The sequence below is a fragment of the Elgaria multicarinata genome, chromosome 17 (genome assembly GCF_023053635.1).
Source record: "Elgaria multicarinata webbii isolate HBS135686 ecotype San Diego chromosome 17, rElgMul1.1.pri, whole genome shotgun sequence".
Taxonomy (NCBI): domain Eukaryota; kingdom Metazoa; phylum Chordata; class Lepidosauria; order Squamata; family Anguidae; genus Elgaria; species Elgaria multicarinata.
Genome location: NC_086187.1, coordinates 18,130,036 through 18,141,430, shown reverse-complemented (window position 1 = coordinate 18,141,430; position 11,395 = coordinate 18,130,036). Strand labels below are relative to the sequence as shown.

General features: G+C 42.0%; 2 protein-coding genes across 4 annotated transcripts in view; one reads left to right on the top strand and one right to left on the bottom strand.

Annotated features, from left to right (window-relative positions):
* Positions 1 to 12: 12 nt before the first annotated feature.
* Positions 13 to 8,499, top strand: GDE1 (glycerophosphodiester phosphodiesterase 1). Of its 3 annotated transcripts, none has more exons than XM_063143522.1 (6): positions 13 to 279; positions 2,212 to 2,387; positions 3,228 to 3,333; positions 4,483 to 4,575; positions 5,357 to 5,568; positions 6,113 to 8,499. In XM_063143522.1, exons 1-6 carry the CDS (start codon positions 25 to 27, stop codon positions 6,258 to 6,260), a joined length of 990 nt encoding a protein of 329 aa, XP_062999592.1. In that variant the 5' UTR covers positions 13 to 24; the 3' UTR covers positions 6,261 to 8,499. The 3 variants fall into 3 exon arrangements, with proteins under 3 accessions (XP_062999592.1, XP_062999593.1, XP_062999594.1); XM_063143524.1 differs by having other exon boundaries at positions 197 to 279; positions 2,216 to 2,387; XM_063143523.1 differs by lacking the exon at positions 4,483 to 4,575.
* Positions 8,462 to 11,395, bottom strand: part of TMC5 (transmembrane channel like 5) — a 36,502-nt gene continuing 33,568 nt past the window's right edge. Inside the window, exons 21-23 of the mRNA XM_063143509.1 lie at positions 10,993 to 11,097; positions 10,060 to 10,096; positions 8,462 to 9,036 (exon numbers count right to left, since the gene is read on the bottom strand). Of these exons, the coding sequence (XP_062999579.1) occupies positions 8,921 to 9,036; positions 10,060 to 10,096; positions 10,993 to 11,097 (258 nt within the window). The 3' untranslated portion in view covers positions 8,462 to 8,920. The remainder of the gene's footprint in view (positions 9,037 to 10,059; positions 10,097 to 10,992; positions 11,098 to 11,395) is intronic.

Here is an 11,395-nt window from a genome sequence, read left to right as displayed (position 1 = left end):
CCTGTGGCCGCCGCCGCCGCCGCCATGTTCTGTCACTCCGAGGGCTTAGTAGCCGCCTTCTCGACGCTGCTGCTGGCGACGCTGGCGCTGAGCCGGAGCGCCACGCTCTCGTGCCTGCTGACGGGCGGCCTCTACTTGGCGCTGCGCCTCTTCAGCCTCGAGCCCGTGCCCCCTCAGCGGGCCCAGGCCGTCGTGCAGCCGCGGGGCAACCCAGCGCGCATCGCCCACCGCGGCGGCGGACACGACGCGCCCGAGAACACGCTGGCCGCCATCCGACAGGTCAGCTCAGTCCGCCCGCCGAAAAGAAGGCCCCCAGGGCCGGGCAGGGCCGGGGGGTGGGGTGGGGAAGCGTGGGGCGGAGAGAGAGGAAGTCTATGAGGGGGAAAACAAATGAAAGGACATTAGGGATTAAATTGAAACGATAAAAGGAATACCTGGGATGTATGAAGCCCCGCTGAAGTCAAGACGCCTTACTTCTGAGGAGACAAGTAGGCATGGGCTACGCAGTGATGATATTTGGAGCCCCGGGTCGCAGAAGGACAAACTGGGCGGCCTCATCAAAACCTAAGAGCCCTGCTGGATCAGGCCAAGGCTCCATCTGTTCACACAGGGGCCAACCAGCTGCCCAGAGGAAAGCCACAAGCAGGACAGGCGTGCAACAGCACCCTCCCACCCATGTTCCCCAGCAACTGGTGTACAGAGACCTACTACCTCTGATACTGGACGTAGCACATAGCCATCGGGGCTAGTAGCCATTGATAGCCGCCTCCTCCAGGAATTTATCCCAACCCCTGTTTAAAGCCATCCAAATTGGTGGCCGTTGCTACATCTTGTGGAAGTGAATTCCATAGTTTTATGCACCCTGTGAAGAAGTCCTTTTTATCTGTCCTGAATCTCAGAGAATCAGAACAGTAGAGATGGAAGGAGTCTAAAAGGCCATCAAGTCCAACCAACCAATGCCACCAAACAGCTTCACGTGTTGTCCCCATTGAGTTCTGGCATTATGAGAGAGAGAGAGAAATATCTCCCTATCCAATTTCTCCACGCCGTGCATAATTTTGTACACCTCTATCATATCTGCATAATTTTGCACACTTGTGTCCATTGAGGCTATTGAAATCCCATTGACTTTAAGTAATGAGTAGACATTGAGTTCAGTGGGATTTAAGCAGCCTAACGATGAGCAAGAATTTCAGGAATAAAGGAGCTAAAATTAGTCTTCTAGTGCAAACGTTGGTACTGAATGGGACTTGTACTAGAAGAGACCTTGGAGGATTACAACCTGTTCTGAAACTAATTGGGCGGTATAGAAATGTAATAAATAACAATTGCAATTAAATGTGTGACAAAGGAAGGGTTCCCTCACTTGCTTTACAAATGGGAGTGATTAAAGTGTCAAAGAACCACAGGGATTATGTAGATCAGTTAAACCTAAACAGAGGTAACAAACTAACAGGGGATATGACATGCAAATATTTGTGAATCATTAGCGGTAAATATAGTAACCTTGAATTTCCCAAGACAATCCATAGCAAACTTGGTGAGGAGGGAAAATATGAGAGAAGCTGTTTACTCTTTTGTCTGTTCCTTATCTGTTATCCAAATAAGATTATTGACTCTTCCACAATTTCCTTTCCTTATCTTTGAGTGGGCTTCAGATTGTCTCATTGTTTATTTTTGCTATCTTGACACTTGTTTCCTTCCACATTACATTGGTTTCAATGAAAATTCTGTAGCATACAAGAGAAAGGAAGAATGTACAGAATGAATGGATTTGCATGATCAAGGAAGGAAATAAGACACGTTGGCTTATTTTCTTTTCCTCATGCATGCCGTTCACAAACTGCCTAATTAGCTGGTTGTTGTGATGTCTGAATTTGGTGAATGTGGGTGGCTGGGGTAGTTTGCAAACCACCTTGAAAAACATGGCTTGTTCTAGTGTTTCAGGGCAGTTTGTAAACCTTCCCAGCAACCCACACTATGCTCCCCAGCCTGGTCAGAGGGATATCATGGTCAATGGTATCAAAAGTCTCTTAAAAGTCCAAAAGAACTAATAATTGTCTAGTGGAAGTAACTGATCACAGACCTTCGCTTATGGGTTTTCTCAGTTTTGTAGTTTCCAATGTGATGTTAGCCAAATGTACATTAAAATGCAAAGCATGCATTATTATGTAATGTCCTGTTTAATTAAGTTTATCTATGTTTATTAAGGCAGCTGAGAATGGAGCAACAGGTGTGGAAATTGACCTTGAATTCACTGCTGATGGCATTCCTATCCTGATGCATGACGACACAGTAGACAGGACCACTGATGGGTCTGGAAGTTTACGTGACTTGACATATGCTGAGATTAGACAGTTTAATCCAGCTGCTAAACATAAATTATGGTAAGTGAGCAATCTATAGAACATCTCCACTCACATCCAGAGATACAGCATTTCTATACAATTAAATAAACTTTTGTCTTAGTTCTCTTGCAGCGCAATCCTATGCATATTTATGTGGAAGTAAATCCCACCAAACTCAATAGGTCTTATTCCCAAATCAGTATGCATAAGACTGTAGAGCTGGTGTGGTATAGTCATAGACTGGGAAGACCCGGCTTCAAATTCCTTCTCAGCCATGATATTTACTGCCCTGATCTTGGGAAAGTTACTTTCCCACAGATTGACTATGTTGTTGTGAAGATAAAGTGGAGGAAGATACACATTACATGCATTCCTTGGAGGAAGGGTGGAATACAAATGTAATGAATAGTTCCTCCTTACAACCAGATCTGTTCTCAGTAGGATAATTCCACAGTAACTATAAAAATGTATTCCAAGAAAAACTAGCAGCAAAACAATAGAGCATATAAATTAAGCCATTCAAATACTTTGATAAAAATACACACTTTCTTCTATACTTTTAGTTCTTTCCAGTTAGGTTGCAATCCAGAAACCTCACTGTGCACCTGTCTCATTGACTTCAATGAAAAAGAAGCGTGCTTAACATTTTCTGGATTGCAGCTTCCAGATGGGTAGCCAAGTCGTATGGCACCTTAAAGACTGAGTAATTTATTATGTCGTGTTTGGGAGGTCTTTAAGGTGCTAAAGACTCTCTTGATTTGTTTTCTGTGGTGTGTACCATGATGCTTCATGGTACAGCGTATAAGGAAACATTCTTCCTTTTTTGAGTTGGATATTTTCTTGCTGGAATGCACACAACTGAATTTTTCCCCCCTGCAGGAGGGATTATCGTGGGGAAAGAATACCAACATTGAAAGAAGCTGTTTGGGAAAGTATGCATCATGACCTCATCATTTACTTTGATGTTAAGGGCCATGCAAATCAGGTACTCTTTTCTTACAATGTGATGAAGCCTACATTCTTGTAGGATAGCAGTTTAGGAGGTGTAAAACGTAACATCCTTTAAATGCCTCCTGACAACACATCTTTTCACACAGGCTTTCCCTGGGCTGTAACTGCTGCTGGGTTGTTTTTTTGGTTTTACATGGTAATTTTGATCTGTTGTATTTTATGGTTTTTACTGTGAACTGCTCAGAGAGCCTCAGCTATTGGGCAGTATTAAAATGTATCAAATAAAAACAAATAAATATTAAATAGCGCTCTTTCACTTGACCCAATGCAAAACTGAGATTGCTCCTGATAAAAATGTTAATGTTTTTATAAAATCAAGTCAAGCATTTGTGCTTCTTTTTCAGCCTTGACAATCATAACTGATTTATTTCATAGTGATACAGGAATGAATAACTTAAGCCCCTTTCCTCTGTGTGTGTGTGTGTGTGTGTGTGTGTGTGTGTGTGCGTGAGAGAGAGAGAGAGAGAGAGAGAGCCTAGTGAAAAAAGTTTGAAAATACATTTTTTTTCTAAGTTGTAGGGACTGGATAGGGAAGATGCAGATACTCAGTTTTCTGTATTTCTGGAGCTATTTGTACAATAAATGGCAGCCGGTTTTCTGCATGACACTCAGGATACCATATGGTCATAGGAAGTTGCTTTATAGAGATTCAGACCATTGATCAGTATATCTCAATGGGCAACAGCTCTCCAAAGCACCAGGCAAGAGTCTTTCCTAGCCCTGCTACCGGAAATCATTTTAAGTACAAGTGGCAGGGATTGAACCTAGAACCTTCTCCATGCAAAGTGCTCAAATACTGAGCTATTGACCCTTTCCTGAATCTGTCTCCTCCAGATTAAACAAGAAAGCATGCCAAAAGCTTATTTCCCACTAGACTACATTGGGACATTTTACCCCACCACTAATTTTATTTTATCTTCTTTCAAGTATGTGTGTTCTATAATAACAAACATCCCTTAGCCTAGACGTGCTGAATACCAAAACAAGGTCTTCCTCTTGCATTCTTTTTCAACATACTTGCTTTGTTCCATCTCTAGTCCAACTCCTCAAGCTATAATAACAATTCTTCATAATTCACATTTAACTGCTTTGCGGCTCTTTCATACAAGTTGTTTTCTGGCAGGCAGTTGAAGCCCTAAAACTCCTTTACCTGGAATATCCTCGGCTGTACAACACTAGCATCGTTTGCTCTTTTATGCCAGATGTTATCTATAAGGTAAAGTTCCCATTTGGATTATTACATCAATATTTTTAGTCACCATCATTGTGAAATTGAGAATGTTAATTCGGATAACTTCCGTATACATTGTATTGAGCACCAGTCAGTTAAAAGGCTGCCAATATGCATGCTTTAGAATGGCTGTATGATGGAGAAATTTATTTGCATTTTTCTTAGTGCCTTTTTAACATTTATTCATTTATATTTGGCACGAATACACACTTTGGCTTTACTAATTCAAACACTATTTTACCTACGATCAACTTAAAAAATGTGAAGGGGAACAAAAATGTGGTGTTTTCTAAACCCTCAGGGTCAAACTAGACATAAGATAGGAGATCCATGTCAGGTCGGTGTGGTGAGAGGGATCAGCCCCCGGCCTGAATAAAATTGCCTACCCCATTCCACAGGTTGTCTAGTAGGTTTGGGGTTTTCCGAGAAGGCAAGGCTGGGATTCAACTCTCATACCAAGTTTTCTTAAAAGCCCAGACATTTCTCCATTCTTTGGAGCTTTACTTATGTTGGAATCAAGTAATCTTGAAACCAGTGGGATGTAATTCTAAAGGGGATGTTTTTAGAGTCATCACACAAAAGAAGTTAAAAATGTCTGGGCCTCTTTAGAAAACTTAGTATGAGAGCTGAATCCCAGCTTTGCCTTCTCTAACAACCCAAAACTACTAGACACAATAAGATTAGGTAATATGAAAGCCTCCCTCACACTATCAGTCTTTGAACATCAGAATAGATTCATTCCAGTTTCTCTACTTGTTTTTTTCAGATGAGGCAAGCTGATAGGAACGTTATAACAGCTCTGACTCACAGACCGTGGAGTTTTAGTCACCTTGGAGATGGGAAGCCTCGCTTTGAGTCCTTTTGGAAACACTACTGGATGATGGCAGTTGACGTTATCGTAGACTGGAGCATGCACAATTTTCTGTGGCACTTATGTGGAGCTTCAGTTTTTCTGATTCAGAAAAATTATGTTTCGCAGTGAGTAGAAAACCTTGGGCACATAAGGCATTCAATTCTAACCTGTCTGCAACTAATATATTTCTCAAGGAAAAGTAGGCAGTAGGAGTGAGACTTAGGAAGGAGAACAAAACGATGTACAACAAGCATGGAATTCATAGTGAGGTTTTCTTGTTTAAGCCACCAAGACTATATGGGTTTTTTCCCCCTCAAAGATATGTGCAAATCAACCTTCCCCAAACAGAAGCGTTCCAGATGAGCTGGACTACAACCCCCATCATCCCCAGCCAATGGGGCCAATAACTTTAAGTTATGCCTATGAGATAGCTTAATGTTTTGAATCAACTGCAACATCCTTATGTTAAACAGTGGGGAGAAGTTATCTGTGTGTAAACACTAAAAAAAAGGAGGTACAATTACTTGTTAAAAGTTAGACACCACTTAATATAATACAATATTTAAGTGGTGTGCATACAATTACTTTAGGTAAAATTTAAAAATAAGCTTTGTTTTTTATTGTCACTTATCCTCCCCTCAGATAATTTTTTTATCTTATTCCTTTTAGGGACTACGTGAATCAGTGGTCTTCCAAAGGAGTTCAAGTTGTTGCTTGGACAGTCAACACATTTGCTGAAAAAATACACTATGAAAACGTTCTCCAGACCAGCTATATTACTGACAGCTTACTAGAGGATTGTGAACCTCACTATTAGTTTTAGCCGTTTCTGGATGCTTCTGGATTTGCCTCATATGACAGATTGAAGTTCATCAGCAGCGGAACTTCGAGGATTCATATTATCAAGAGTGCATTGATTCTCTTTGGACAGAATTATTACAGTGCAAATTGTATCAAAAGATCTCTCTTTGTCATGCTGGATTCAGACTTAACGTTACAATCGCTTGTAATCTTAGAAAGAAGAACCGAGATTTTGGGTAAGATCTGCCTGCGCAGCCTAAGAAAGAAAAATGATATCAGGTTGACTTGGTTCAATGCATGTGTTGGAGGTCCAGAAGAGTTAACACAGTTCATAAAAGCTGCTTGATGTTGGAAAAAAGTATTGATATTAGGCCTTCACAAATCACTGGTGTTACTTGAAATGCAATAATTAGTCTGTATTTAGGAAAGGAACAGTACAAGGGAGACATAGCTTAGATTGTCCTTGAGAGAGGAAGACCTGCAACTAAAGCCAAAGTTCATGTCCTTTCTCTTCACTTTTCACTCTGGAATCCAGGTACCATGCTTGAAAATAATGTGCATTTGATACCTTATGGGCACAGGCAAGGCTATGTGGAGTAGAAACTTCCCTGAGGGGCATGGGCAACAATTAAGAGGCGTTTGGTGAAAAGCTCAGGCATGGAAACAACCTAGGGCAACATAGCCAGAGCTAAAATGTAGGGGTAACATGAAGAGTGAGCATTTATTGGCTCACACCAGTATCTAGGCCTCCGTCAGAGGTTTGTGCCGCAAACCCTAAGTTTTGTACCATCAACCACAAGTGTGTAACCGTTAAACCAGGGGATCATTTTGAAGGTCATATATATCCTCCAAACTGTTAGAAAGGTTTTGTGCCACCAGGCCATCATTGGCATATTTGTTACTGGAAATAACTAAAAAGTAACAGTCAGATATCCACTTCTATAGAGTCAAATAGCTCTCCTCCTTTCATATATTTTTTTCAAATTCATTTTTCAGGCATTTAATTCAGGCATCTTCTACAGTTGACTCTGGGGCATTGGATGCTGTCAACTCCTCTGCATGTTGGGCTTGTCTCTTTACACACTTCTCCATTTCACCAAGCATCCCCACGTTGTTCAGGGGATACTGTTTGACTGACACACCTCAACTACACCTGTCAAATTTGGTTTCTGTTACATGTGCCTTCCTTCTTGCACACTTGCTACACAGTTGCTGGATTCTTTTTCGTGTTCCATCTCTTCTGATTTTTCCTCTATTAGTACTTTTTGCATTACTGGTACTTCTCCATCTTGACAGACTGCAGCGTGTGGAAATCTCTCCTCCCATACATTTTATTCAAAGAAATGAGCTACTTCAGGGGGCAGGAGAGAGCTCTGTTTGGAGATCACAATGTCTGGCCATTGTGACTTGCACCAATCACCCAATAAAAGCTTGTGTATGTCTCCATGCTAGAGCAGGCCGAGATTGCAAGGGAAAGCAAAATATCCTATTCTGTTTGTAATTCTAAGGAATGTTAGTTATGAAACCAGAAGTCTACCATCTCTGCAAAACCTCTGCCAAAGTTTTGTGCCGTTTCGTGTGGGGTAGTGACAAACATTCTTGTGGTTTGTGGCACAAACCTAGCACAAATTCTTGGCATGGTATGGCTATGCCTGGCACCCAAAGGAGGTTTGGGGCTGGATGTGATGCCATGCCATCTTGAAGAGGACACTCTCCTGCATGTATGATCTGGGCTGACCCAAAGCTTACTGTAGAGTTCTCACCAATTCTTTAGTCTTTCTATGTAGTTGATCTCTAATTGCTACGCGTACACACAGTTGACAGTGTCTTCCGTTTGAAGAAAGCATTGGGCGATGTTGTAGGGGACATGCTCTTGGAGGTGGGGTGCATAACCCTAGTTCCTTAATTGTAATTGTCAGATGAGGAAATTCTGTGTTAATGAGTGCTACGCAAAAATACCGATTTGATTAGACAAAATTATTTATCTCAAAGGGCATAGTCCCCGAGTCATCGAGACATGTTATGTGGTAACCTAATGCTTATTCTGGGGTGCAGGGGCATATAAATAAATGTTAGTTCCTTTGTTTCGAACTTTTGCTCAAAATAAGGAACATTACAACTTCGTTTTGCAAGTGATGTAACACTAGTCATTGTTCCCCCATCAAAATGTCGAAGGGCGATTAAGAAACACACAATCAAATTTACATTTCACCATGGTTGGAAAAGACCAGAGCTTGCTTTATCATTCTTTATAAATCCCGGTTTAATTTCTGTAAAAAAATATTCTGATCAGAACAGCAAAAATAAAGTAATTCAGATAGAAGATTATCACTGTTTACAGAAATATACTTGGCAATTATCAGGAATAAATTACATTAATCCACTTCAAGAATTCCATGAAAAAGGTGGTTAATATCCTGGTCTTCGGAGGTGGAAGGGATTCTGGCTTGGTGAAAAGCTTCATCCTGTCTTCTGTTGCACTGCGTTTTCAGAAATCATAATAAAAGCAAATTTGCAACCATGGAAAACGTGCCATTCGGGGGATGCAAAATCTTTGCTTTTTAACCCCATCTCCACCTGTCAGTTCCTACACAGGCCTTATTAGTGCAAATAGCCGAGTTCAGAGTCAGGAGTGCTTCTTTGTGCATGTTGCACCCCCCTTTTTTTTTTTAACTTTCATGAGCTTTCTTCATCTTCTATTTCCCATTCAGCCTCTTGCCTGGCTCTCAAAGCTAACATCAGAGCTTCGGAAGCCCCAGCATTCCTGGCTGGCTGGCTATCCTGTTTAACTGCTGCAAACAAAAGAAAAATTGGAATGCGCCAGCATTGTCCTATTTGATCAATAACACCCACATTCCCAATCAAGTCATGGCCCCGTTCGCTTGTTACTCGTACAACATAGTGCGTAGAAACAGGCTGCATGTAGAGCCCCTCCCCTGACAACGCACTTCTCTTAGCCCCATTTCTGCTGTCTGCGCATTTGTCTGGATATCTCTTATGGGACCTGTCCATAAAGGACCTGTAGACCTTTTTAGGGGTGTGTGGTAAGCTGGACACATTTGTTGACAACACCAAATGATTTGGGGTGGTTAAAAAGAAGGGATTGAGAAGAGCTCCGAATGTATCTCTCTAAACTCTGGGGACAAGTATTAAAATGGCCAGTGTGGTTCAATGTAAGCAAGGTGTAAAGTGGGGCAAAAAAATCCTAACTCCACATATACACTGCTGGGAGTTGATCTGGCAATGATTGACTAAGAAAAGTTACCTTGGGGTTGTGGTGGATCATGCTGACCCAGTGTGCAGTTGCTGAGAAAAAGATATATTTCACACTGGGCATCATTAGAAAAGGAACTGAAAACAAAACTTCCAATGTCGTCATGCCTTTATACAAAGCTATGGTGTGGCCACTTGCATACTGTGTACAAGTCTGATCGTTGCACCTCAAGAAAGGATACTGGGAAAGGTGCAGAAGAGGGCAACCAAAATTATCAAGGGGCTGGAATAAGTCCCCTAATAAGGAAATATCACATATGGGGTTCTTTAGCTTAAAAAAAAGGCAATTAAGGGTAGAATGATAGAAGTGTACAAAGTTATGCATGGTGTGGACAAAGTGGCTTCCTTCAGGCCTTCTCCAAAATAGGTTGGGTGAGATTGGCAAGGGATGCAATGGCAGGGGAGGGCTAAAGTGCACAGCCCTACTCTCTCTGTCCACATGACACTACTTCTCGGGAGAGAAAAACACTCAAGAGCTTTAAAGATCAAGACGACAGCGTTATCAGTTTTTACTACCTGCTCCGCCAAAGCTTATTGCTTACCATGAGAGAAACTGGTCATTTCAGATATTCTAGCAGGCTAAAAGGGGAGAAAAGAATAACACCAATTTAACATAAGGATCACCTTTAATCGGGGGATTTCTGAACTTACTTTCTACATTTGCTTCAACTATTTGCTTTGCAAGACCCCATTCTCTCCCCCTTTCCGCTCAATCAGCCAGGAACTGCCCACTTTTTTTGCATACCAAATCAACGACAAAAACCCATCTCGGCGATTTTTCCACAGCCCCTAAGTCTTCACACCACCTGTAATAGGATTCCCCTTTGGGGCTTTTGAAACGGTACATTTAATTTATTCTTTTACAACCAGAGCAGACTAAAGCAGTCACATTTACTTGCTGATCATTTAAAGCAGATGTCTCAACACAGCAGGGCTGTTTGGATAATGAATGCAGTTTGAATAAAAATTACAACTATTGCTGCTGAGGGATGCTGTAGCGAGGGGTTGACAGGTTGTGGGGGGAGCTATAAATAGCTACCAAATGGCCACATTGGCACTACAGTGCAGAGGGGAAGCGAGCAGAGCTGCAAAATAAGATTCCCCTGACAAAAACAGCATCTCGTTCTACAGTGCTGCTTGTAAAACATTTCATTTGTCCCTGCAGGGCAAAGCAGCCACGGATTCCACTTGTTCTCCCTCTTCCCTCCCCATCCACTTTTCCTTATGTGTCATGGCTTTTTTAGAATGTAAGCCTGAGGGTAGGGACTTTATTGATAAATTGTAAGCCGCTCCGAGAGCCTTTTGGCTGAGGTGCGGGATAAAAATACTCTAAATAAATAAAATAATAAATACACAGGCAGGGTGGAGATATGTATTCATGAAGTTGCAGACGAATGTGCACAGGTCATAATGCAAGCACTATTTAAAAGCCAGTGCCAAAACCACCTTATTTTGTCATTCTCTCTTGCCATTACCTCAGCATAAGAGTCTCTCTGATTCATTCTTGGAGAGCTTTCTACGGAGTTGGGCAGCGGTAAGCGCATTTGTTGCCCAGCCAGCCGGTGCGCAAATGAGCCCCTCTGGAAAGAGAAGAAAACATCCGAGATTAGCTATACCTGGTACACTTAAGTGGATGCGGTTTATTGGACACACAGTATCCATTCTTAAATGCGCTTTGAACCAGCTGCTTGTGGATCCCCCAAGTCTATTTTGTCTAGAGATGCTCCTAGACCTCACAGGGGCCGTTAGACGGACTGCACTATTGTTCCTGTCTGCAAAGGAAGAGGAGCACTAACTACTATTGGGATGAGCTCATTTCCACCATTCCATACACTAAAGGGGGAAGAACCTGTGGCCTTCTGAAAGTCGTCGGTCAAC

Coding starts and splice junctions, on each gene's coding strand:
- GDE1 (XM_063143522.1), top strand. CDS start 25: ATGTTCTGTCACTCCGAGGGCTTAGTAGCCGCCTTCTCGACGCTGCTG. Junction 280..2,211: donor CGCTGGCCGCCATCCGACAG/GTCAGCTCAGTC, acceptor ATGTTTATTAAG/GCAGCTGAGAATGGAGCAAC. Junction 3,334..4,482: donor TTAAGGGCCATGCAAATCAG/GTACTCTTTTCT, acceptor GTTTTCTGGCAG/GCAGTTGAAGCCCTAAAACT.